The 23,077-nt window shown below is 56.3% G+C and overlaps 10 protein-coding genes across 10 annotated transcripts; 7 read left to right on the forward strand and 3 right to left on the reverse strand.

Moving 5' to 3' along the window:
• Window positions 1-87: 87 nt before the first annotated feature.
• On the forward strand, window positions 88-1,872 carry CONPUDRAFT_44078 (26S proteasome non-ATPase regulatory subunit 12; the record flags this gene model as incomplete). Its single annotated transcript, XM_007764231.1, has 9 exons — window positions 88-168; window positions 220-279; window positions 328-573; window positions 632-856; window positions 911-982; window positions 1,037-1,174; window positions 1,221-1,333; window positions 1,382-1,523; window positions 1,576-1,872. The coding sequence occupies 9 exons, from the start codon at window positions 88-90 to the stop codon at window positions 1,870-1,872; spliced, it is 1,374 nt and encodes a 457-aa protein (XP_007762421.1).
• Window positions 1,873-1,935: 63 nt separating this feature from the next.
• On the reverse strand, window positions 1,936-2,878 carry CONPUDRAFT_148942 (uncharacterized protein; the record flags this gene model as incomplete). Its single annotated transcript, XM_007765368.1, has 2 exons — window positions 1,936-2,428; window positions 2,484-2,878. 2 exons carry the CDS (start codon window positions 2,876-2,878, stop codon window positions 1,936-1,938), a joined length of 888 nt encoding a protein of 295 aa, XP_007763558.1.
• A 164-nt stretch (window positions 2,879-3,042) lies between these two features.
• On the forward strand, window positions 3,043-4,667 carry CONPUDRAFT_115735 (uncharacterized protein; the record flags this gene model as incomplete). Its single annotated transcript, XM_007765369.1, has 7 exons — window positions 3,043-3,309; window positions 3,364-3,433; window positions 3,479-3,669; window positions 3,720-3,793; window positions 3,846-3,957; window positions 4,007-4,202; window positions 4,253-4,667. The coding sequence occupies 6 exons, from the start codon at window positions 3,043-3,045 to the stop codon at window positions 4,058-4,060; spliced, it is 768 nt and encodes a 255-aa protein (XP_007763559.1). The 3' UTR covers window positions 4,061-4,202; window positions 4,253-4,667.
• Window positions 4,668-4,716: 49 nt separating this feature from the next.
• On the forward strand, window positions 4,717-7,426 carry CONPUDRAFT_134240 (glycoside hydrolase family 47 protein). The gene is made up of 10 exons (XM_007765370.1): window positions 4,717-5,398; window positions 5,451-5,568; window positions 5,627-5,802; window positions 5,856-5,970; window positions 6,031-6,127; window positions 6,178-6,276; window positions 6,338-6,807; window positions 6,862-7,031; window positions 7,087-7,104; window positions 7,161-7,426. Exons 1-10 carry the CDS (start codon window positions 5,049-5,051, stop codon window positions 7,294-7,296), a joined length of 1,749 nt encoding a protein of 582 aa, XP_007763560.1. The 5' UTR covers window positions 4,717-5,048; the 3' UTR covers window positions 7,297-7,426.
• Window positions 7,427-7,572: 146 nt separating this feature from the next.
• CONPUDRAFT_95899 (uncharacterized protein) lies at window positions 7,573-8,526 on the forward strand (the record flags this gene model as incomplete). Its single annotated transcript, XM_007765371.1, has 3 exons — window positions 7,573-7,738; window positions 7,802-8,300; window positions 8,359-8,526. Coding segments are annotated over 2 exons (664 nt in total), but the record flags the coding sequence as incomplete, so codon positions are not given.
• Window positions 8,527-8,745: 219 nt separating this feature from the next.
• Window positions 8,746-11,275, forward strand: CONPUDRAFT_79106 (uncharacterized protein). The gene is made up of 2 exons (XM_007764621.1): window positions 8,746-9,875; window positions 9,934-11,275. Exons 1-2 carry the CDS (start codon window positions 8,765-8,767, stop codon window positions 10,593-10,595), a joined length of 1,773 nt encoding a protein of 590 aa, XP_007762811.1. The 5' UTR covers window positions 8,746-8,764; the 3' UTR covers window positions 10,596-11,275.
• Window positions 11,276-13,723: 2,448 nt separating this feature from the next.
• On the forward strand, window positions 13,724-14,794 carry CONPUDRAFT_95906 (uncharacterized protein). The gene is made up of 4 exons (XM_007765372.1): window positions 13,724-13,785; window positions 13,849-14,113; window positions 14,163-14,285; window positions 14,347-14,794. Exons 2-4 carry the CDS (start codon window positions 14,015-14,017, stop codon window positions 14,635-14,637), a joined length of 513 nt encoding a protein of 170 aa, XP_007763562.1. The 5' UTR covers window positions 13,724-13,785; window positions 13,849-14,014; the 3' UTR covers window positions 14,638-14,794.
• An 88-nt stretch (window positions 14,795-14,882) lies between these two features.
• On the reverse strand, window positions 14,883-17,307 carry CONPUDRAFT_79107 (uncharacterized protein). The gene has a single exon (XM_007764622.1). The coding sequence runs from the start codon at window positions 17,208-17,210 to the stop codon at window positions 15,360-15,362; it is 1,851 nt and encodes a 616-aa protein (XP_007762812.1). The 5' UTR covers window positions 17,211-17,307; the 3' UTR covers window positions 14,883-15,359.
• A 14-nt stretch (window positions 17,308-17,321) lies between these two features.
• Window positions 17,322-18,789, reverse strand: CONPUDRAFT_79108 (uncharacterized protein). Its single transcript, XM_007764623.1, has 3 exons — window positions 18,522-18,789; window positions 18,066-18,427; window positions 17,322-18,009 (listed from the first exon to the last, which is right to left on the reverse strand). The coding sequence occupies exons 1-3, from the start codon at window positions 18,616-18,618 to the stop codon at window positions 17,992-17,994; spliced, it is 477 nt and encodes a 158-aa protein (XP_007762813.1). The 5' UTR covers window positions 18,619-18,789; the 3' UTR covers window positions 17,322-17,991.
• Window positions 18,790-19,645: 856 nt separating this feature from the next.
• On the forward strand, window positions 19,646-22,491 carry CONPUDRAFT_69268 (aminoimidazole ribonucleotide synthetase; the record flags this gene model as incomplete). Its single annotated transcript, XM_007764510.1, has 9 exons — window positions 19,646-19,843; window positions 19,901-19,967; window positions 20,020-20,307; window positions 20,358-20,755; window positions 20,807-20,945; window positions 21,001-21,181; window positions 21,234-21,514; window positions 21,562-21,780; window positions 21,866-22,491. 9 exons carry the CDS (start codon window positions 19,646-19,648, stop codon window positions 22,489-22,491), a joined length of 2,397 nt encoding a protein of 798 aa, XP_007762700.1.
• Between the last annotated feature and the right edge of the window lie 586 nt (window positions 22,492-23,077).

Consider the following 23,077-nt stretch of genomic DNA (forward strand, 5'->3'; position numbering starts at 1 on the left):
GTGCATATGCGACGCGTCACTTCACGTCCGACAATTGCAAGGAACTTGCATCGAGGAACACTTGTAGGGCGCCCATCCACATTCACCATGGCCGATGTCAAGAAACAAGAGAAGGACTTCACGTCCGAGGTCGACTCTCTCCTGAAGGAGGTCGATGGTCTTACCAAAGTTTGCATACCATGTCTGATCATTGCTTGCGCTAACTTCTGAGGCTCTTAGGCTGGCGAGCTATCCGAAGCTTTGGAGAAACTGCTCACGCTCGAGAAGCAGACACGAAATGTACGCGCAAATGCAGAAATTATGATTAGATCTCTCATACTTCTGTAGGCTTCAGATCTTGCGTCGACAACGCGTCTGGCCAAAGCCGCTCTCCAACACTGCTATGACGCGCGAGACTACGTCCAGCTTAACGCGACGCTCAATCTTCTCAGCAAGAAGCACGGGCAGCTGAAAGTTGTCATACAAGAATTGGTAGAGCAAGCAATAGGCTGGCTGCCAGAGATCAAACAGCGAGATGGCATTGAGAAGTGGCTAGAGCTAGTTGAAACGCTTCGCACTATCACTGAGGGCAAGGTGCGCTCTCAAATGCGTACTCCATCCGCACGATGTTTTTAACTCTGCTACCTTACAGATCTTCCTTGAGACCCCTCGCGCACGCGTTACGCTTGAGCTCTCGCACTATCACGAGGGCTTGACTAAAGATCCCAAATCTACTTCGCCAACCTCAAAAGAGTCCCTACAAATTGCCTCAGATCTGTTGAGCGAACTTCAAGTTGAGACGTACTCGTCGATGGAAAGAAGGGAGAAGACCGAATTTATCCTTGAGCAAATGCGGTTACTCATCGCTTTAGCACGCGTCAAGGACGCGGAGGTTGTTGGCAAGGAGAAGGTAGCCATCGGTGGTGGAGAGGGTGAATGGGTGAAGGCTCGTGTCAATAGCCGAAAGGTTAATGAACATTTCTTGAAGGAGAAAGAAAACGAAGTGAGGAATTATCATGGTATTGTCGAACTTCTATCTTACCACCGCTCGTCACAGGACCTCAAACTCAAGTTCTACGAATTAATGATCCAACAATCACTTCATCAAGATGCTTACCTCGAGTGTGCTAAACATTATGAGAAAGTTTATGAAACACCTTCAATCAAGGAGGACGAAACGGGCAAAGGACAGACAGTAAGTGATCATTGTATGCACCGACCTATGCTGACCATGGTTTCAGGCTCTTGAACACATCGTCTACTACCTGGTATTAGCACCCCACACGAACGAACAATCTGACATGCTTCACCATTGGTATCGAAACCCTGCTCTGGCCAAGAGGGAGGGGCACTAGTGAGTATAATGTGCTGAGATCTGTCTACGACACTGATATCGGGATAGCAACCTTGTCAAGAGCTTTGTCACTCGCGAGCTCATGAGGTGGCCGGGCATACAGGGACTCTATGGCCCTTTCCTGAAGGCGACACCTGTTTTCTCTATCGAAAAACATTGGGAAGATCTCCATACGCGCGTGATTGAACATGTAAGGCTGGTTGTCCATGAGATGAGCATGGCTAATTTTGAGATTTAAACAGAACATCCGGGTTGTGTCCGAGTACTATACAAGAATAACATTGACTCGCCTTACAGACCTGCTGGACTTGAGTGCGAAGCAGACGGAAGAGACACTTGCAAGGCTCGTCGTTTCTGGGTCGATATGGGCAAGAATAGATCGCCCCGCTGGGATTATCAACTTCCGGAAGCGACAGGACGCGGAGGATGTCATGAATGAGTGGAGTTCGGACATGCAGCGACTTCTAGGCTTGGTTGAAAAGGCGTGGATGGGAGTCAATGCTGCACAAGCTGCACAATCAAGAGCAAAGGCGTCATAGATGTATTATAGTACCTGACGGGATATAATGTGTATACTTCTAATCGGAAAATTGAGAGAATCATCATTGTGTCGTCCTTCTTACGCCCATAAAGTCGACCTGGTCTACCGGAGGTCGTGAAGATCGCTCTGCCTGGATTTTGAGCCGCTCTTCCTCCTGGAGCATCTCGGAGGTCCCGAGTGCTCCATCCGGCACCTGTGTGAAGCTGGGACGGACGCCTTGCTGCCACAAGCTCATATAGTCCTGGCCGCGACTCCATCCACCCATGCCGGACTGAACATCCAGAATTGCCTTCCACCTCTTCTGGGCAATGAGGGCACCTCTGTCAAGTGCCTTTTGGTCGGCCTCAGAGTAGAGCTGCTTCTCCTCCTTCTCGAATGATCTGTCCGTCTCCGAAGGGAAGATGGTACCATATGCCTCCGCTTCCATCTTGGCTGCAGACGTAGCGGCTTCGTGCTCTGCGCGTAATGAGCGGAATTGGGCTACAGCGCGAGCGTACGCGCTGCTGAGAGACATGTCGTGGTTCTGGTGAAGGTTGACAGCAAAACGGATGGCACTATGTGTGATAGAAATAAGTAAGAGTCAAAGGAATACAATGACAACACGCATACTCTTCAGCAGACGGGTTCCTTCCTCTTTGCCTGAGCCTAGTCCATTCCTTCCCTTGTATTGGATGTTCGCTCTCAACATTAGCGTCTTCGACAAGAGAGATGGCGCGGAAGGATTCGAAGGGGTGGTCGCGGAAGAATTGGCGTCGGACTTCGTCTTCTAGGTAGAATATGGGGAGAGGGCTATTTTTCGGAGGGCGGAGAGTAGTCGAGGGGTTGATGCGGCGACGTTCAAGCTTACGCTCATGGTCTGGGCGAGCTGGAGGGGCCTTGGGTGGCAGGGAGAGTGGAGGGTGGTCGAGGACGGCCTGGAACCAGACGGGCTCCTGCTTGAGGTAACCGACGCGCATGAGGCGCGCAGCCTGTTTGTGCACCTGCGAGGCGATCCTGCGGACCATGTTCACGTGCGCCTGGAGGTGGAGAACGACGTTGAGTTCGCGGTGGTGGTGAACGGCACCAAGTACGGGTAGTAGTCAAAAATTAAAACCACCGGGACGTCACGCGTTCCGAGAGAGACATTGACGCGTCACAGCGCATACATACACAAACCTTTTCCGCAGTCATGGAAGAGGAGGAAGCAGAACTTAGAAACCCTTTCCCTTCTCCTCCGTCTCAGTATACCAACTATACGACACGCAATCTCAATTTACTAGAGGTTCTCAAGGAGCGTGCAGCTGCTGCAAATGTCGACCTTGAGGCTTCTGACCAGCATGTACTCTTGTCTGATCAACCTTCTGTCCCGTCGTGGTCGCTCGTTCAGCTTGAGAAACCTCGCGTAGACTGGATATTGGAAGATGGTCACTACAGTGTGTTTGGAGATCAGTGGTTTGTACGAGGCTGCCCACCTTGGGTCTATTCGATCACTCATGTTACCACTTTCAAGGTCAAGGAGACAATACCCTCCCTCGCCGATCTCGGTGGACACCAGCTCTACCCCGTGGATCCTAGTGTCGGTATGTATAAACTATGGAGAAGGCCTGCCAACTGAGAGGTTATAGATCGTCGCCCATCTTTATTGGCGGTCCTGAAGTCAGCTTTGGTCACATACTACGCGCTGACTGGTTCGATGCTTTCGCCGCCACCGCCTCCGACATCGGCCGAGCCTCCGGAATGGCAACGTCATGTCGAATGGTTAACAATTCTTGCACAAAACCTGATGGCGGCAGCGAATGATCTTCGGCCTGTGCAGGCATGTTCACCTTTGTACTTACCAAAAGCCTTGTCTCACTCCTTTCAAAGGCCAGAGTCAACCTCGAGCTCATGATGAAACGGCAACTTGAGCTTCGACGTGAGGAAACTAAAGAGATTCACTCGTCAGTCCCTCGTACCGTTCATTGTGATGGATCTGAAACTAACTGTCGGCAGTCGATGTGATGTCATCGAGTCGCAGCTATCTGCACTGCGCCTCAATGTCAAGCAATCGACAACCGAGATTCATCGGCCAAAGGCAAGCAAGACTGAGGCTGGGACAGACAAAGTATGTCGGGAATCATTAAGCTTGGAGGAATCTCACAGAATTTTTATAGCTTGTGCAAGTAACCGCTGAAGACCTTTCTCAATGGGCGGACGAAGTGCGATGAACCTTTGTTCGTCCCCAGGTGGTTGAAAGGATCGAAAATCATGCTATTCGATGAAGAACCAATTTGCCCACACCGAGCGGCAGTATAAATTGAAGTTTCTGGAGTTGGGTTGGAGTTGGGACACCAGTAACACGAGTCATTGGTAAGTCCATGAGCTAGCTGATGGCCATCTGAGGCTGATTACCCTCGCAGTTAGGCTCCTAATAGTTTTGAGGCGCGTTTGGGCCCCTGATAATAATACTTCGGCCAGCATCACACGGATCGGAGACATACGATGGTTAGGCTTTTCCGTTGAAACGAATACATTGTCGACTCCGAAGATGCGCATTTGTCGCAGACACCTCGCTGAAAGGAAGCCGGCCAAAAACGCCGACTCGGAGAATTCCCGAGTTTGGCACGCGCCATGGGTGCCTGCCAACATCAGGCCACCCCCGACAGATGTATACTCTTCAGCCAGCACACCTAATACATAGACAGGGTGATATCAAGTGTCAGCGCGGTATCCCCGACATACGAAGATACAAAATTTCGTACAGCGTCATGATTCGTTGATTACTGCCAGGCTGAACATGATATGCTTACAGGCGCCAGCGATGAGAGCTGTATGCGCGGCGCATTCCACTCGTGGGATGTGGACTAGGTACACGTATCACGCGCCGTCGGTGTGCCTTGGAAGCTGTGGTTGCAAGTCTTGGCTTGTTCCCGTTGTCAGCTGTATGTAATTCTGAAGGTTAGCGCAAGCCGAGAACGGCGTTTTGTAACCTCTTGGGCTGCTGGCGTCTTGTTCCCCACACGGATCCTACTTGACCGTCGGCATCTTCGCTTTTGGTGGACGTGCCTCCTCTCTGGTTGTCTTCTTTTTACACAGGCGGGTGCCCTTCTCTTGGCAATGCTGTCTTTCCCGTAAACTGCATCTCTCCTTTCCAACCATCCCTCAGTATATCCCCGTACCTATCTGGCCTCCTCCAAGGCCTTGACCATTCACCCAATGCTTCCCTCTTATAATTCTGGCAAGACGTCGCCACGAACTTCACGGTTGAGATGGCGATGGGGAATAATCGCAGTTGCTGCCGTCCTCGTGGTTTACGTCGTCGCCGCCGGACATCAACATCCCAAAGTTCAAGAGTTCGTCTCGGGGGCTTCGTCATACTTTGACTACTCGCAATCACGTCCTGAGCTCACAGGGACGTCTGGGAAACCGGTGTCGAGCGACCCCCAGCTGTGGGCATCTCGCGCAGACCAAGTGAAGGAGGCATTCAAGCACGCGCTGGACGGATATCTTCGCTACGCTGATCTGCAGGATGAGCTTCAGCCGCTTACTGGTGGGAAGATCAACAAGTGAGGATCCCTGCTTTACGTCTTTGATATGATCCGAGCGCGTGTTGGATAGCTTCAACGGCTGGTCCACTACTTTGTTGGACAGCATGAGCACGATGTGGCTCATGGACCTCAAGGACGATTTTGAAGCGGCGCTGCCCGTTGTGGCGAATCTATCATTTGCCACCACTGTAAGTATCTATTTTTTGGGTTTCAAAGATGGATGCACGCTGATGTTTCATCGCAAAGGACAAATATGTTCCCTTTTTCGAGACTACGATCCGCTGTCTTGGAGGGCTTCTTTCCGCATACGCTCTTTCGGGGGAGCCTATGCTCTTGGCGAGAGCGGATGACTTGGGCCAGGCGCTTCTGCCCGTGTTTGACACGCCGTCCGGGCTGCCGATGTACGGCGTGAACCCATCGAGGTAAGAGGTGCAACTTTGGCAATGCGATTCCAGACGGCCCTAACTCTCGATAGTGGTGCCACGAAGACAGGCTGGGCCTACAATGCCCTCTGGTCGGAACTGACTAGCTGCCAGCTTGAATACAAGTATCTGGCCCACTTGACAGGCCGTACTGACTATTTTGACAAGGTAGGCGGACAGTAATTCAGTTGTAATCAACCACGGCAATGATTGGCGTGCTCCATCTAGTCCAACTATGTCATGGAGCTCATGCGTGACGAAGCCGCCAGCAAGGATGGTCTGTATGCGACGGGGTGGAGTATAGAAAAGGGAACATCATCTAATCGTAAGTGATGGTAGTCATTAAAGCAGTTCCAAATCTTACCCTTACGTCAGAGATATACTCCGTGGGCGCTTTCGCTGATAGTGGTTACGAGTACTTCCTCAAGCAGTACCTTCTGACTGGCAAGTCGGAGGAGAAAATCAAAGACATGTGTAAGTATCCTTGCTCTAATGTTCCTTCTCTTCATTTTCTCACTGTGTTCCTCATCTCTAGACCTCAAGTCGATACGTACCATCATCAATGAGCTTTTCTACCTTTCACCCACTCGGAATCTCCTTTACGTCACCGATGTTTCGCAGAAGGAAAAGCCTTCGTACAAGCTAGAGCACCTCTCGTGCTTCCTCGCCGGCCTTCTTGCTCTCGGCGCGCACACTCTTGACCTTCCCGATTCCGATGCCCAAATGCATAGATGGGCTGCTCAGGGCCTGGCTCACACTTGCTACATTACGTACGCGGACTCGGTTACAGGCCTGGGTCCCGACGAGGTGCAGTTCAACTTGCCCCAGCCGGAGAATGGGAATATCTTGGAGATAACTTCTGGGAGGTGGGTAGAGGCTGTCGATAAGTGGATGAAAGAGGGTAGCCCTGGCGGAGTACCACCCGGGTTGGTGATGGCGAAACCTGTCAAGGATGGTGAAAAGGACTACGCGCCGAGAAGCAGACGATATCATCTCCGTCCCGAGGTAAGCTTCCTGCGAAACTTACGGATAAGGTCTGCATAAACGAGTGGCTGCTAGACGGTTGAAAGTTTTTACATCCTCTGGCGGACGACCGGTGACGAGTCCTGGCGAGAGAAAGGATGGGAACTATTCCAGGCAATCAACAAGCATGCTCGCACCGAGTATGGGTTTGCGAGTGTCAACGATGTCACTGACAAGACGGCACCGAAACTCAATGAGATGCCAAGGTTAGTGGTTTGCTCAAGCCATGAGATTGTCGCTGACTTATCCAATATTTCACAGTTACTTCCTCGCTGAAACGTGAGTTTCTTCGCTTAACAAAGCGGTTCAAAAAACTGATTAGATCCTATGTATAGCTTGAAATACCTTTATCTGCTGTTTACAGACGAAGAGATAATTCCTCTCGATGAGTGGGTGTTTAACACCGAGGCACATCCTCTCCCTGTGTTTAAGTGGCATGGATGGGAGAAGACTGCATACAGTATCCCGTAGAACTGTCTATAGCTACTCGTTCATTCCTTTTGTTCATTCACTGGGATGGTGGACATGTTCTCTTTTTCTTCTTCTTGGGCACATTGGGGCTTGTACTAATGGTTATACGCGTAATGGAATAAAGATTGTCTTGAACCATACTAAGGTCGAGCTGCATTTTGCGAGTGTCAATTGACATTCTGGGTATCTACAAAGGGATCCTCACAAGGCACCGTGACGCGTCTTGGAGCGACGCGCTTCGTGCACAGCTTATAGCCTGTTTGCTTCCTCATAAACCATGTCCACCAGACGAAGAATCGGCGTCAGCATTGCAACGACAGAGGCTGCTCGCCGGCAACTGATGCAACCAGTGGTATGCTGGGAGAAACAATGGTCCTCTCCGGGCGGCATGTCCAACAGTGCGTTGAAGGTACACAAATGGGTTAGAACAGAAAGGAAGCAGGTACGTCTGCGAAAGTGGATATGTAACACCATTTCGCAGCTTAACCACCATGACCCTCATCAGCAATTCAGCGATGACGAAGGAGAAGTTGATGAGCCTCTTGCGCCGCTACCCGACGAACCCGAGGTCGTGGAAGGAGACGAGGACGTCGAGCAAGACGAGGTTGCACCATCCGTAGCCCCTGAAGCTGAGGCAGATCCAGAGACCGCCGAACCTTCGGAAATGCCTTCAGAACCCCAGACCAAACCTCCCTCTCCGACACCACCGACACTCAGCCTTGAGCCTACAGCGGTCGGCGGCGTCACCGAGGAGGAGACGAGCATCCTCGACCCTGCCACGGTCGAGGGTATGGATATGGCTGGGCTCGGTCCAGACGGCACCTCGTTTGAGGGCGTGAATGATCTCACTCAAATGGAAAGCGGAGATGACCTGCTGGGCGTGCCAATCATGGACACTACGGACGATCCTTTCGCGACGTCTATGGAAATGCCGACTGAGGATGAGGTAGGCGCCACAGAACAACTTGAACCCGCAATAGTTCAGTCGACGACATCGCCTTGAGGCGAGTGGTGTTTGTGTTTTGCTTTGAACTCATGCTTATTACTGACTGGTCTTTTCAGATACCACTTTGCATGTACTCGCTATCCTGGTTATCATTTTATGAGTCGCCCTTGTTCAGGGCACTCATCATGCGTGCCGTTGTTTCCTGCCATGCATCATCTACGTCTCGTAAGTTCAGCGAGAAAGATCTACGTGTCGTTTGGGTTGTTATCATGAGTCAGTGGGTGCCCATGACACGCAGTTGATCGCAGTATGTTGCATGGGGTGCATCCTAGTGGAAGACAAAATAAAGCTGCTGCGCGTATACAAACTGATAGGTTCATGAGAGAAAGCGACACACGTGTGCACCACAACGGCGAGCTTCTTCTGTGTTTCTATTGGATATGATACAGCATCTCATCTGGGTATATAATCCCGGCAGCTAAGGCGCTTGAGCTTGATCGTCCGCTCTCTCTTCCTACCACCATGCTTCAAGTTGACATGAGGAGCCTGCTCTTTGATCGCTCCGCCATCATTTACCCAGCTATCGAGTTTTTCCTCGCGAGACTCGCGCTGGGGCCAACTGCATCGTTTGTGCCTCTCATTTTTTTGATAGCTGTCATCAATGTGCAGAGCCAGCACATAGTCCACCGGAGCCCTCTCAGTCAACTTCCTTTATCCTACGCCGCTGTCTGCCTTGGAAGCGCGTGGGCGCATAAGTCTGCCCTTTCCTCTGCAACGGGGACATCAACCGAGTCCTTCGGGGCCGCATTCCTCCTGTACACTGTTTCCACTCTGGGTGCCTTGGCCCCACTGTACCTGCGACTGGTCATTGTCTCCCGCGCCCATTTGTCTCCGTGGGCCGAGTTGACGATCTTCTCCACCTTGTGGGCTACCTCATGGACTATATTCTCTAACATCTGGCCTCTGGGTAGGCTTCTCACCTGGAGTCCTGCCTCGGGAGATCACCCCTATCATTATCTGCTATCCTACTTAGGACCGGCTGGCATTGACTGGTTGGTTGCTGCATGGGCGTCGGTATGCTCGGAGACCTTCACTCGCTGGCTCATGGGCTCTGGGGGAGACGTTGGTGAGATTGAGGTAGATGGTGAGGGCCCCCCTGAAACACGGGACCAGGCGCGCCCTCGGCATCTCTCTATTCTCACAGGTCTGCTTCTGGCTCTGGCGATTCCCTCATTCATCACGTTTCCTCTCGCACTCCGTCCCGAGGCGCGAGACACTACTCCGTTCGGTGTTGGATGCGTCTTGCCACACTCCCCTACACCAAAGGTGTTCACGTTTGATGACTATGTAGCGGCTTCTAAACAGGTCAATGCACATGCAAGAGTTTTGCTTTGGCCAGAGGGTGCAGTCACTTTCACCAGTGCTCAAGACAAAGAAGAGAAGCTCGAGAGGATCAGGAGTGGTGATGGTCTGCAAGGCCCTCTGTATGGCATAGCTTTCGAGGAGTACACAATGGCGGATCCTTCTGATCCCAACAGTGCTCGGCTGAAGCGGAATGGTCTGGCCCTTGTCCACTACAAGATGGAGAAGGGAGAGGAGGTGTTCCAGTATTACAAGCGTAACCTAGTCCCAGGTAAGGAAGCATGCTACCATCTTGTTTGAAAGATGACTTATATGTCCAAAATATTTAGTGGCTGAATCTTTCCAAGCACTGCCATCCGTCGATCCTCCGTCTATTTTCGACTACAATCTGAGCAGCCCGCACAATACCCCCAAGCCTGACTGGTCACCTCACTTCCCCCACACACGGCCGGTCCCGATCACTTCGTCTATCTGCTTTGATTTCGCCTCCCCTTCCGCATTTACATCTCTCGAATCACGCCCGGCGCTCATCCTGGCACCTGCGAAGACATGGGACACCAAGGTCGGCCTGGCGATGTGGGAGCAGGCCAAGACCCGCGCAGACGAGCTCGGGTCAATGGTCCTTTGGTGTGACGGGGGCGTGAACGGGGTAAGCGGCATAGGTGGCGGCGGCATGCAGGAGATCATGCAGGTTGGCGGAGGCTCGTGGACGCGCGAAATCGGCTTGCAGTACCCGTTCGACACCGAGCGCACGGTGTATGCGCGGTATGGACAGGTCGGTGTGACGATCTTCCTTTGGCTGGCCGTTGGAGGTCACTGGGTTGCGAGCCCATTGTATGCGCACGGAAGGGAGGCCGTTATGAGGGCCATCGGAGGTTTCCATCCGGTGTTGCGGGCTCTGCCTTTCGTTAGTCGATTCTTTGGACGTCGGGACGAGCGCGGTGAAAGGCGACCTGAACAAGTTGGAGAAAGGCAGCTCTTGTTGGTATAAGGTGGAGACGAGAATGTTCTATTCTGCTTGTAAATCTGACGTCACCGACAACAATGAACGCCTTCAGTTATCACATCACGTATTTCGCTCAAATTCTGTCTGTCATTGTGCTCTGTCTGATATCTTGCTTTGTCTGGTTACCGTTTTAGTCAGTATATGTACAGTATATTCCAAAGATTGTAGTCATGTCGTGTTCTCGGTGTGGCCATAAATTTGAAACGTGAACGGCCGTACCCTAACTCAACCTTATGACGGTAGCCTGGCAAGTCCCAACGAAACCGCAACGGCTGATACAACACCATCCACGATTCTGACCCTTGAGCCAGCTTCAGGTCCTAGGTCTTGTACACAAGCCTCCCGCACAGCATGTTGAAGGCCTGTCATAGCGGCGCATCCGAGACATACGGCGCCGAGTTTCCCGTTAGACGCGTGGATCAGGCGCGACGTCGCGGCCTTCATGAGCGCTTGGACCTGATCAAAGTCGGTTTCATGTAGTTCAGAGGCAGTTAGACCCGTCGTCTCGACACCTGCAAATCGCGTGGCAACATTGGCACCTATTCTGCCAGCCGAGCTCGGGAGGCCGAGGAACTCGTGGACGCCATCGGTGAGGAGGGTTTCCCAGATCTTGCCTGTGGAGACGATGCCAAAAGTCTCGTTGAGGCCGAGCAAATGAAGACACGTTGTGATGCTAGCCTCAAAGATGCCCACGACAGGTTTGCGGGTGAGAGCCTTGAGCTGGTCGACGAGGGGGTGAACGCTGTAGCAGGCCACGACGAAGGCGTCGTAGAGATCGATCTGGGCTTTTAGGGGCCCGATGCAGCAGGCTGCACTCTCTGCGGCGGTTTCAGCGTCGTTTATACTCGGCGGGCCACGTAGGCCGGTGAAGAAGGAGAAGGAGGCCTGCATGGTCGAGAGGTTGTTGGTCATTGGGTGGACGATGTTTTACGTCGCTGGAGGCGACATACGGAGGGAAAGTGTGATTGGCTGATGACAGTCTCGAGGCCGTCTGTCATGGATTTTGTGGAGTTGGGGTTGATTATTAGGATGGATGTGTGCTCTGGCATGGTGATAACGGCGTCGGGATGAAGTGTTGCGGGAAGATCACCACCGCGGAGGTAGTGTTTATCCGGGCCGCTGACAATAATATGCCCCGGACCTCAAGGTGTCCTGCTCTGGGAGCACGAGGCTCCTGACTGACTTGGTGGTTTCGCTGCAGCTCTTCACAGCGGCGCAGAAAACACGCACTCGGCACGTTCGCCTTCATTCAAGTCTAAAGGTCAGTCTCATGCCGACTTCATCCTCCTCACACACCCCTTCGGGCCAGCAGCCTTTACTGCCGACACAGAGGCCATGGCTTCATCGTCCAATAATCTGCTCCAGTCTAGATTTCCTCGCGCTCTCCGTCGTCGCACTCTGCCCAAGGCGAGGACGACTACATCACCGGAGCGCAGCTCCCAGCAGCAGTCCTCCGCTCAGCTAGATTTCGGCATCTTGCCAACCTCACTGACACCTCCCGCCGCAGGGCCGTCGCTTGTGTCCCGTTTCGAAGAACCCGAGGACGAGTACGACTGCATCGGTGCAGACGACCTGCCTCTCCCATCAGAATTAGGACTCAACTTTTATACCTCCTTTCCGTCTGGACGTGAGGTTTGTGTCGCTTCCTTCTTCGCTATATGCGTATACCTCATCTCCTCCAGAATCTCTTCTCCAAATCCAAGACTGTCATATCGCGAGTGAAGCGATTCTCAAGGGCGTCTCTGCACCTTTCCATCCCCAGACGTCCGACAGATTCGTGTCCATCCCCCGAGGACATCTCCCATCTATACGCTGCTTTCCCGCAGCCGCCCTCGCATATTCTTCCTCCTCTCACTGCGCCTGCGCATTTGTCAAAGAATAGACATAAAGGCTCTTCCGTTCAACGTTCGCAGAAAGAAAGCTCTCCCATACTTTCGGATCGCTTTCAGGTCACCTCGCCCTCGTCGCTTGACCAACCTCAATCGGCACCTCGTGACGCAACTGTTCGATCATCCTCAGAATCCACCACTTCTTGTCCTGTGGTGACAACCTCTCCGAAACCTTTTGCCATCAAGAGGTTCAAGTCGCTGTCTAAACTCGTTCAGACTGCTGTCAGTCAGGATTCGGGCATCTCGCAGGTTCATCCTTTATCCAGAAAGCAGACAGAGTCTTCTGACAAGAGGCCTTCCTCCACTGACAACGGGATCACTGGTCCCTTTGTTGGACTCCCTGAGCTGCAGTTGTCTCCTAGAGGATTATCAGTAACATCAATACTCGACGAGTCCGACGAGTCTCCCCCGTCTCCTCTCACTGTCAGGCCGGTTCCGCGTGTAGTTGTACCTAAGCCTGCGGCTTCTGACGTCAAGCGACTCACCGTTCCAACGATCAAGTACGATCTTGTGAACCCAGCCGACCTCACTGCCTCTCCTTCATCTAGTGGCGCCCCTTCACGTCTCACCTCTGCACGGGCATCTTTAGCTGCACCTTCACCATCGTGGCTGAGCCGCAACACGCTAAGCGTCAACCACAGCACCTCTCAGCACTCTGCCGACCTTCAGGCAGCTCGGATATCCGCTCTCGTCGACTCGGACCACTTGACGTTTCCCGAGTTCAGCACCGCATTCAGATCGGCGCTCTTTGCACCAGAGTCACCTGCACCGTTGCCCGTTCCGCCGCCCTTCCTCCTCGTGCCCGCACCACCCAGCAGCAGCAGCCCCTCGCCTCGTGGTGCTGATTCTAGACTTACCACACCTATCTCACCCACTGATACCACATCCGGGACCCCATCCTACCTCACTGAACGGAGCCAGGCTTCTCCCTCGCCCTCTTCTGCTGCCTTGAGCGACTCTCCAGCTTCCCCTCACTCGAGCGAAACCGTTTACTCGTCTCTAGTCTCTCCCCCGCCCTCTCCGCCTATTATCCGTGTCTGGTCGGCAGATCCCGACGCCTCGTGTTCTCGACGGTCTAGCGCTGAGCGTGTCCAAAGTGGTATCATCCAGAGACAGGCATCGTCTACAGGCTCGGACAGGGAAAGCGAGCCAGTCGCTAGCACATCCTCTACAGTACGTCGAGCTGATGCGCAGTCGTTCGTAACATACTGACAGCAGCGATAGTCTTCCCGGAGATTCTCCGAGGCTTCCACCAAGACCTGCGTCGATTCGAGAGACTCCTCGAGGTGCGTCGTGAGAGTAACCTTTCACCCACGCGTCATGGTGCAGCTTACACTGCACAACAATAGCCCCACCGATCCTCGCGCTGCTATCTTCATACCCTCCCCGCCCGCATCGCAGCCGCTGACCAGGCGCGGGATTCTTACCCCTGAGCAGCTCTGCAACTTTATCGAGGGCACCTGCCACCAGCTCGGGCTCTTTTCTGCGGCGAAGCAACAGGAACAGGCGGCTAGGATGGACTATACGGCTAAGAACGCGGAGACTGTTGATGTCGGCGGCGACTATGATTATTCGGGGTACCAGTGGTTCAAGGACGCGCCAGAGCGCCCGGAGGTGTGTGTTTTGCTCGTCGCGTGTGGTGGCAGGAGCTGAGACGGTTTAGCCTCCGCCACAGGCGGAACCGTATACACCGGGCCCGGGTGTCATTTTGCAGAACGAGTCCTTTGTGTTTGCGCTGAGAGCGGCGCCGAGCGTGCTCTACAGCCGCTTCAAGGCATACGGCCAGGTACGCAGTCCCACTTCATTCATCCCAGCACACCACTTACACACATACACGCGTCCACCAGCTCGGCGTCCTCGCCTGGTGCTCCGAATTCGCAGAGCTGATCGACAACCTCAAAGAGTGCGGCTTCAAGGGAAACATGTTCCTCACGACGCGGCAGCAGGCGCTCGCGACGTGCGCGGACATCCTCCGGCTGCGGCTCGACGTGCGGATGCAGATCGTCGTGCTCTACCTCTCGTCGCAGGTCGCGCGCCTGCGCCGGTTCCTCGACGGCGGCGAGCACCTGTGGGACGACTATCCGACGCCGGACTTTCCGCTCGACTATCGGGACTATCGCGCGCATGTGGTTGCGTAATCGCTTGGTGTTGTAGTTTTGTTGTTGTACTGCTCGTTGTAGTTTTGCTGTTGTTCTGACACTCGCTATCTTTTGCTGTTCGTCCCTTCTGTTCCATTGTGTTTTCGTTTCTTCCACCGTACATATCCCGCACTGTATCACCATCAACCGCATCGCACCGCAATATACTTATCGCACATGCAACGAGAAAGAGCGAACATCCAATTCCAGTTTATCATCCTAAACGAGAGAAATAAGAGGTGGTGGTGGTGGTGGTGGTGGTAATGCCCTCGCTATCACAGGTTCACTACAAAAGCAACGCTCGCAGTAGCAGCTGGGTGAACAAATACAGAGCAACGTCTCGTATCAGAGTCCTGGCGATGGTCGGCGGCGGTAACGGCGGTGGTGAATGAATAACACCGCAGTGGAAATATAACGTCGTAAAACAAACAAACAGAAGAGAAAAAAAGCAGAGTTTTTCGTAACATCCCGAGCCCAAAAAGCAGCACTGATAGCAGCAGCAGCAGAAAAAGAAAACGAAAGACGTAAATGGGAATTTGAAACCGTCGTAAAGTGTGGTCGTGACAAGAGAATGCAGAGTGAGTAGGTAGGGTAGGTAGGTAAGGCTGCTGTGTCTAAGTTAATGTCATAAATTGTAAGTAGCTAGTTGAGTGGGTAGGTAGGGGTAGCGTGGGTGGGGTTTGCGGGGGTATGATGCACAGTACGTCGAGAACAAGAAATACTCAGTGCGTGGTCACGCTAGCGTGCTTGGTCCAGTACTCAGACGCAGATCCGCTGTAGTCCGGTAGCGGCGCGGCCTGGTAGTTCGACTCGCGCGGCGGGGGCGGGAGGGGGTTGCGCGGGGGCGGGGAGCCCGACGTGCCGCCCGAGGTAGTGGTGGGGGACGCGGCGGCGGCAGCGGTGTCCTTGGAGGGAAAAACGAACGAGCTGGGAAGCGACGTGAACTCGGGGCGCGACGCGTGCTGTTGCTGCTGTTGCTGGTAGTGCTGCTGCGGCAGCTGTCCAGGGGGCGACGTCGCGGCATAGATAATCGGGGGCGGGGCAGACGGCATGTTCGCGTAAAACATGTTAGCGGGGATAGCGTGCGCCTGCAGCGGCTGGACAACGTAGGCCGTGTGGTTCGAGCCATGGGCGGTGATGGAGGCGTGGTGGTTGCGGGCGTCGCCGTTGGTCAGTTGGGCGCCGACGACGCTCTGAGGGGAGGCGATCACGGTCGTCTCCGGCTGGCCCTGGTACATGCTGCGGCCCTTCCAGAGGCGGTCCATCTCCCAGTGCTCGCGGGCGCGGAACGCGTTGAGCTCAGAAGCAGGCGGGAGCTCGGACGTGGGCCGGCCCGAGGTGGACATGCGCTCGTGGGTAGACGTCGTGTATACGTTCGACACAGGGCGAGCGGCATGAGCAGAGTCGAGCTGGCTGGAGGCGACGCTGTTCCGAACACCAGATGGGTAGTACGGCTGGAAATCCTCGTCCCGGATCGGGCTGCGCGGCTTCTCCCTGGACGAAGGACCAGCACGCGGCTGAGGCTGGGGCTGGGGAACATCAGCGCCCCGTCCCCTCGAGTACCTGTTGCCATCGTCGGCCGGCGTCTGGTGCGCGCCTTGGCTCGTCACCCGTCGTCGGCTATCCGCAACGTCGTACTGCTCCCGCCTCGACTCCCGCCTACTGTCGCGTTTGCTGTCCCTGTCCCGCTCTCTATACCGCTCCCTGTCTCTGTCCCGCTCCCTTTCCTTCTCCCTCTCCCTCTCCCGCTCCCTCTCCCTGTCTCTGCCTGACTTTGCCCTTTCCCGCTCAGTCCTATCCGACCGTTCCGCCCGCTCACTCCTTTCCCCCCTCTCCCTCTCTGTCCGCTCGCCCCGCTCATAATACCGCTCGCTCCGTTCATAATACCTCTCGCCACGCTCCCGTTCGCGCTCGCGCCTCTCCGACCTCTCAGCCCGCTCAGCCCTATCCGCCCTCTCCTTTTCGCGCTCGCGCTCCCTATCCGCGCGCTCCACCCTCTCATACTTCTCCGCCTTATCCTTCGTCCTCCTCCTCCTCGGCGCATCCGGAGAGTTGCTCACATACGCCTGCGCAGAGACACCATTAGCCACAGGTACCACAGGTGCCGCCGGAGCAGCGGCAGCTCTATCCGACGTCTTGCGCCCCACTCCACGCGACTCCGCCTTCTTCCCCGACGCCGACGCCGACTTTACCAACCGCGCCTCCTCCTGCACGGGTGCCGCCGCCTTCTTCGTCGGCGAGCTCTCCCTGTCCCTGTCCCTGCCCACAACAGACACCCGCTCCCCAGCCCGCTTCGACAGCGTCAAACTCTCCACCTCCCTATCCCTAGGCCCCCCGTTCTCACGCGCGGCCGCCCGCTTACTAGAGGGCGAAATCGCCCTCCCCGGATCGCTCTCACGCGGGGCCACCTTTTCCGCACCCACACCATTGGTAGCGCCAGCACCAGCCCTCGTAGCACTCGTCGCGGCCTTCTCAACAGCCGGCAACTCCACCGTCGGCTCAGTGACACTGTACGGCGTCGGCGGGTTCGCCAAGATCGACGCGCGCGACAGCGGCGAGTCGTCCGCCGTCATCAGCCACGGCGGAGTCGGGCGCGGGTACGCCGATGCAGATCCCGATGGCTGTGCGCTCGAGATCGGCGGAGGATTTACCGCTGGGGGTGGCGATCGGGACGAAGATGGTTGGTTCGGGGGCGATCTTTGTTGCTGTTGGTGCGAAGGCTGTGTCGGCGATGTGGACGACCGAGGTGGGATCTGTACGGGGTGGGTTGGGGGCGGGAAAGCGACAGCGGCGGCAGGGGGCGACTGGACAGCGTTAACGCGCGCGATACCGCGGTGCGGCTGGTCCTGCTGGGGAGGCAGCTTCGGAGGCGGAGGCGGGCCGGGGGTCTGGGCTGTAGACACGCCTTGAGGCGGCGACGCGTCCTCCTGGCCCTCCGAGGCGAGTCGCCTGACTTCTGGAACAGGAACAGGAGAAGGGGCATCGGCGGGCAAAGCCACGTTGTGCTTGACGGGCGTCGGCGCCCCTGAGCTAGGTGCGTCTGGATTGGCGATCCTCAGCTGGCCGATCGGTGAGATCTCGGGCGGGTCAAAGGAGATTAGCGAGTGATGGTCGTCCTTTTCGTCGTCGAGAAAGCGCGATGCTGAGGCTGAAGCCGACGAGGACTCGAGCTCCGCAGCCAGCTCGGGGTCGAGCGCGGGCGGTGGTACGCGTTTTTGTTTCGATGAAACAGCGCTCTTTCTCTTCTCTACCACCTTCTCTGGGTGCTCTGGCGGCGGACGCGGACCGGGCAATATAGAGCGCCGACGGGACCTGCGATCTCCGGCGCGATTGCTGTCGCCGTCGGCGTCGATATTATCTGCGGCTCTTTCGCTGACGACGAAAGCCGGCCCTTGAGTAGGTCGCTGGAAGACACTGAATTTCCTCACCAAACGCCCGAGCACGCTCCCGCGTCGTTCGGCCTTTGTCGTCGTCGACTGGATCGACAGCGCGGCAGAGGACGCGTACGGAGGCACGGTGGGTGCGATGGTGGAGTGGCGCCGGGGCAGGCCGTTCAAGCCGGCATTAGCGGAAGGGGGACCGTCGTCAGCGGGCTGGTTTGATTCCGAGTGAAAGAGGCTTCCGAGCACAGGTTTCCGGCGTTTGCTCAGTTTGCGTGGCACGGTGTGGGCGGTGGGTTCCTGCACCTGGAGATGGAGGGCGGACGTGGACTGGGATAGTGGGGAGGGCGTGACTGTCTTGTGACGGCCTGGAGGGGCGTTTATGCTCGAGAGGCGTGAACGCGAGCCCTGATGATAAAATAAGAGCGAGCATAGTTCAGCGCGGGGTGCGGAGGACGATGAAACACGCGTCGGAGCGCGCGTTCTAAGCGGGAGACATTACCTCTGGGGGGTCTGGGGCGGAGGGGGTGACGGGTGTGCCAGCGTCGTAGGGGGACTGGTGGTGCCATGTGGTGCCCCAGGGATCAGAGACGTCGAGCATGTCGACGTTGTCCTGGGAGGCCTTTCGGCTGCGCGGCTTTGTCGGGTCCGCGATGCGGACCTGAGATGAGCTGGGAGTTGGCAACGGGGTGCTGGATGGAGATCGACTGGGACCGGGTTGATGGCGACCGGGGTCATCTACGCGGTCGCGGTCGTGGACGGAGGCGGCCATGGGGGGGAAGGAGGGGGAGAAGACGGAGGAGGGGCGGTTGTCGGGGTTGCGCTCGGAGGGGGGGATGAGGTGGTGGTTTCTGTACCAGCGAGGGCCTTGGGGGTTGTGGAGGGGGTACTTTATCCTGAAGGAGGACATGTTGGCTGCGGCCATGTCGCTCTCCTTCTTGAACCATGCTGGGAGCTCGCCGAGGGGATCTGGGATGATGGAGCGGGAGGGGAAGGTGAGTACGGGGTCGCGCTGCTGGGGCTCCTGGTCTGTGTCTGGAGGGTCTGCTTGCGAGGACGGGTCTGGGGAGGTGGAATTGCGGCTCTTTCTCCTGGAGCGTCGTGGCCATAATGAGGATGATTGGTTGTCTTCTTTGCTGTTTGATGATGTGCGTGATAATTTGCGCTGGAGGAGAGGCATCTGACGATTTATGGAGACTGGGGGTGTCTCATGAGCGGTGGGAGGAGGGAGGGACTGGCGACGATGGAGGAGGTCTGGCTAGAGAAATGAGGTTATGAGTTGAAGTTAGCCTCGCGTAGACAAGCCACCAACGGGTCAAGCCAACACCCGACCGGATACAATAAACACCCACCTCTCCAACTTTTGCCAGCACACCAATGGCAATCGAATGCCTCAGTCTCGACATCCTCTTTCTCTGTCTGAGATGGGGTTGATAGTGAAGGAGCAGAGGCTGAATTGAACCACCTAATAATACTCTACGCGTGCATCGTCATGTTTCTCATTTCAGCTCCCAATCGGCTCCTTCAAAGTACTGCCTCCGACAAAATCACGCTGATAAGATTATTTACCCCCTGAACAAAAAAAAAATAACATATCGATCATCTCTTTATTTTTCTCCTCTCCCCAGATGACCGCCCGCGTCCTCGTCCTCGGCAGCGGCGGCAGAGAGCACGCCCTCGTCTGGAAGCTCGCACAGTCCCCCGCCGTCGCCCACATTTTTGTCTGCCCGGGCAACGCAGGCACCGCCGCCTCCTCAAAATCATCCAATGTCGACATCTCCCCCTCCGACTTTCCCGCTCTCATCCAGTTCGCCGTGGGCAACAAGGTGGGTGCTGTGAACACCCCCATCCCGCCCTCCTTCCTACGATAAACGTCAGCCCAGATAGATCTCGTCGTCCCAGGCCCGGAGCAGCCCCTCGTCGATGGCGTACACGCCCACTTCAAAAAAGGTGTGTCTCCCACTCATCGCTCATACTCAACACCATGAACTCGTCTCTGCAGTCGGAATCCCCGTCTTCGGGCCGACCGCGCTCGCAGCCCGCATGGAGGGCTCAAAGGCCTTTTCAAAAGACTTTATGCACAGACACAACATCCCCACCGCTCGATACCGCACCTTCCCCGCCTCCCAGTTCGCCGACGCAGAGGCGTACCTCAAAACCGTCGACCACCCCGTCGTCCTCAAAGCGAGCGGGCTCGCAGCCGGCAAAGGCGTCCTCATCCCCGAGACGACCGAGCAGGCCATCGCCGGTCTGCGCGAGATCATGGTCGACAACGTCTTTGGCGACGCCGGTACCTTGCTCCATCCATCCCTATAACCCCCATCCTAACTCCCTTGGCAGGCAACGAAGTCGTCATCGAAGAACACCTCACCGGCCCCGAAATCTCCGTCCTCGCCTTCTCCGACGGCTACACCATCGTCCCCCTCCCCGCCGCCCAGGACCACAAGCGCATCGGCGAGCACGACACCGGCCCCAACACCGGCGGCATGGGCGCCTACGCACCCGCCCCCGTCGCCACCCCCGCGATCATGGACCGCATCATGCGCGAGGCGCTGCGCCCCACGATCGACGGCATGCGGCGGGAGGGCTTTCCGTTTGTGGGGCTGCTGTTTACCGGGTTTATGCTCACGAGCGACGGGCCCAAGGTGCTCGAGTATAATGTCCGCTTCGGCGATCCGGAGACGGAGGCGCTGATGCTGCTGCTCGCGGACAAGGTCGATCTGTATGAGGTGTTGTTGGTAAGATCCATCGTGGCGCGTTGGTGTCTACGATGTGACGTGCTTTGCTAGGCCTGTGCGGAACACCGTCTTGACGCTGTCGACATCGCGATCAAGCCAGGATACGCAGTGTCCGTCGTTCTAGTCTCGGGCGGCTACCCAGGGAGCTATCCCAAAGGCAAAGTCATCACCGTCGGAGACGTGCCCTCTGGTAAGACTCGCTTCCTTTGCTACCCCTCACCTTGCGCTCAGTCATTGACATCCAGACGTGGTCGTCTTCCACGCGGGCACGGCGCTCAAGGGCGCCGACGTCGTCACAGCCGGCGGTCGCGTCATCGCCGTCTCGTCGCACGCGCCCACACTCCAAGACTCCCTCCGCGCGGTCTACGCCGCGATCGAGCAGGTCAACTTTGAAGGCAAAGTCTTCAGACGCGACATCGCCCACCGGTACGCCTCTGCTCGCTGAACTCCGTCAAACTGGCACTCACATACACCACAGCGCGCTCTCAGCCGCAGCCACAAAAGACGCAGCACCAGCCGAGGGGCTCACATACGCCGCCGCAGGCGTCTCCGTCGACGCGGGCAACTCGCTCGTCGACGCGATCAAGCCGTTCGTGCGCTCCACGCGCCGCCCGGGCGCCGACGCCGAGATCGGCGGCTTCGGCGGCGTGTTCGATCTCAAGGCGGCGGGCTACACCGATCCGCTGCTCGTCAGCGGTACGGACGGGGTCGGCACGAAGCTGCGTGTTGCGCTTGAGTCGGGGATACATGATCTCGTCGGTGCGCCTTTGCATACTCTTTCTTGGTATTTTGTTGTGGTGTCTAAGAAATGAACGGCACAGGCATCGACCTCGTCGCGATGTCCGTCAACGATCTGCTCGTGCAGGGCGCGGAGCCGCTCTACTTCCTCGACTACTACGGCTGCAGCAAGCTCGACGTCGCCGTCGCGACCGAGGTCGTACGCGGCATCGCCGAGGGCTGCAGGCGCGCCGGCTGCGCGCTCATCGGGGGCGAGACCGCAGAGATGCCGGGCATGTACCAGGCCGGTGCGTCTCTCCCATCCACCCGACAGCGCGGCGGGGCACTGATCTTCTTTATCTCACTCTCACTCTGCCGTGCGACCTCGAGCAGACGACTACGACCTCGCCGGGTTCGCAGTCGGCGCCGTCGAGCGCCCCCTGCTCCTCCCGCAGCCCGGCATCGCACCAGGCGACGTGCTCCTCGGCATCGCGTCCTCAGGACTCCACTCCAACGGCTTCTCGCTCGTGCGCAAAGTCATCTCGCTCTGCCCCGACCTCTCCTACACCTCCCCGTGCCCCTGGGACCCCCCATCCCCAACCTCAACAACGACAACACTCGGCCGCCACCTCCTCGAGCCCACACGCATCTACATCCCCCAAGTCCTCCCCGCGTGCCGCCTCGGGCTCATCAAAGGCCTCTCGCACATCACCGGCGGCGGCTTCACCGAAAACATCCCGCGCGTTCTGCCCAGCGGCACAGGGTGCACCGTCGACGCAGCCGCGTGGCCCCTGCCCGCTGTGTTCCGCTGGCTCATGCAGCGCGGCAACATCGCGCCCGCGGAGATGGCGCGCACGTTCAACAACGGGATCGGCCTCGTCGCTATCGTCGACAGAGTCAGCGTCGATAGCGTGATACAAGTGCTGCAGCGCGACGAGGGCGCCGCGCGCGTGTACAGGATCGGCGAGGTCACGGCGACGCCGGGTGTCGAGCTCAGGAACTTGGATGCGTGGCGGTGAGCGTCGGCGCGGGCGCGGGCACAGCGAAAGGACACGAAGATGAGCAGAGCAAGCAGGCAGCAATTAGCAGCGGCACCATGTATTAAGTCTTGCGAGACCAATATATGCTATGCAGGAAAACAGTGCGATATTGATGCAAGAGGAATAGACCATAAGAGAGGACGAAAACGAGGACGATGGAGGTGGGATTGAGAGTGAGCGATCATGAATGGGTGAGGGCGTGAGTGCGTGGCACAAATATGCGTGTAAACAGAGAAATAGTGTTGTATGTGTGTGCATGCACTACATCGGGAGAGACCGGGACGACAAGAAAGCAGACATATCATATGGGAGCTCTAAGTATCAGTATCAGTATCAGGCAGGGACAACGTGCGACGGAAACCTGTAATGCGCCAGAGGTGCGAACAACGGAGAAAAAGCCGATGATGAAGCAATCGAAGAGGAAAAAGAAACGAAGAATATATGCAAGCAGAAAAAAGTGGACGACACGTGAAGAGTGAACGGTTTTATAGAAATGTGTAGCGATAAATAAACCTGGAACAGACCGGGATTATACCACGAGACGGCAAAGAGACCGAGAGAAGCG

The sequence above is a fragment of the Coniophora puteana genome, assembly GCF_000271625.1.
Source record: "Coniophora puteana RWD-64-598 SS2 unplaced genomic scaffold CONPUscaffold_1, whole genome shotgun sequence".
NCBI classification, from domain to species: Eukaryota; Fungi; Basidiomycota; class Agaricomycetes; order Boletales; family Coniophoraceae; genus Coniophora; species Coniophora puteana.

Bases quoted from the DNA above. Each gene is read 5' to 3' on its own strand.
- CONPUDRAFT_134240 (XM_007765370.1), top strand. From the start codon at position 5,049: ATGCTTCCCTCTTATAATTCTGGCAAGACGTCGCCACGAACTTCACGG. The intron at 5,399-5,450 runs GTGAGGATCCCT...CGTGTTGGATAG, and splicing joins ACTGGTGGGAAGATCAACAA to CTTCAACGGCTGGTCCACTA. The intron at 5,803-5,855 runs GTAAGAGGTGCA...AACTCTCGATAG, and splicing joins TACGGCGTGAACCCATCGAG to TGGTGCCACGAAGACAGGCT.
- CONPUDRAFT_79106 (XM_007764621.1), top strand. From the start codon at position 8,765: ATGCTTCAAGTTGACATGAGGAGCCTGCTCTTTGATCGCTCCGCCATC. The intron at 9,876-9,933 runs GTAAGGAAGCAT...CAAAATATTTAG, and splicing joins CAAGCGTAACCTAGTCCCAG to TGGCTGAATCTTTCCAAGCA.
- CONPUDRAFT_95906 (XM_007765372.1), top strand. From the start codon at position 14,015: ATGGACTATACGGCTAAGAACGCGGAGACTGTTGATGTCGGCGGCGAC. The intron at 14,114-14,162 runs GTGTGTGTTTTG...GAGACGGTTTAG, and splicing joins ACGCGCCAGAGCGCCCGGAG to CCTCCGCCACAGGCGGAACC. The intron at 14,286-14,346 runs GTACGCAGTCCC...CGCGTCCACCAG, and splicing joins GCTTCAAGGCATACGGCCAG to CTCGGCGTCCTCGCCTGGTG.
- CONPUDRAFT_79107 (XM_007764622.1), bottom strand. From the start codon at position 17,210: ATGACGGCGGACGACTCGCCGCTGTCGCGCGCGTCGATCTTGGCGAAC.
- CONPUDRAFT_79108 (XM_007764623.1), bottom strand. From the start codon at position 18,618: ATGCTCGACGTCTCTGATCCCTGGGGCACCACATGGCACCACCAGTCC. The intron at 18,428-18,521 runs AGGTAATGTCTC...TATTTTATCATC, and splicing joins CTCCGCCCCAGACCCCCCAG to AGGGCTCGCGTTCACGCCTC.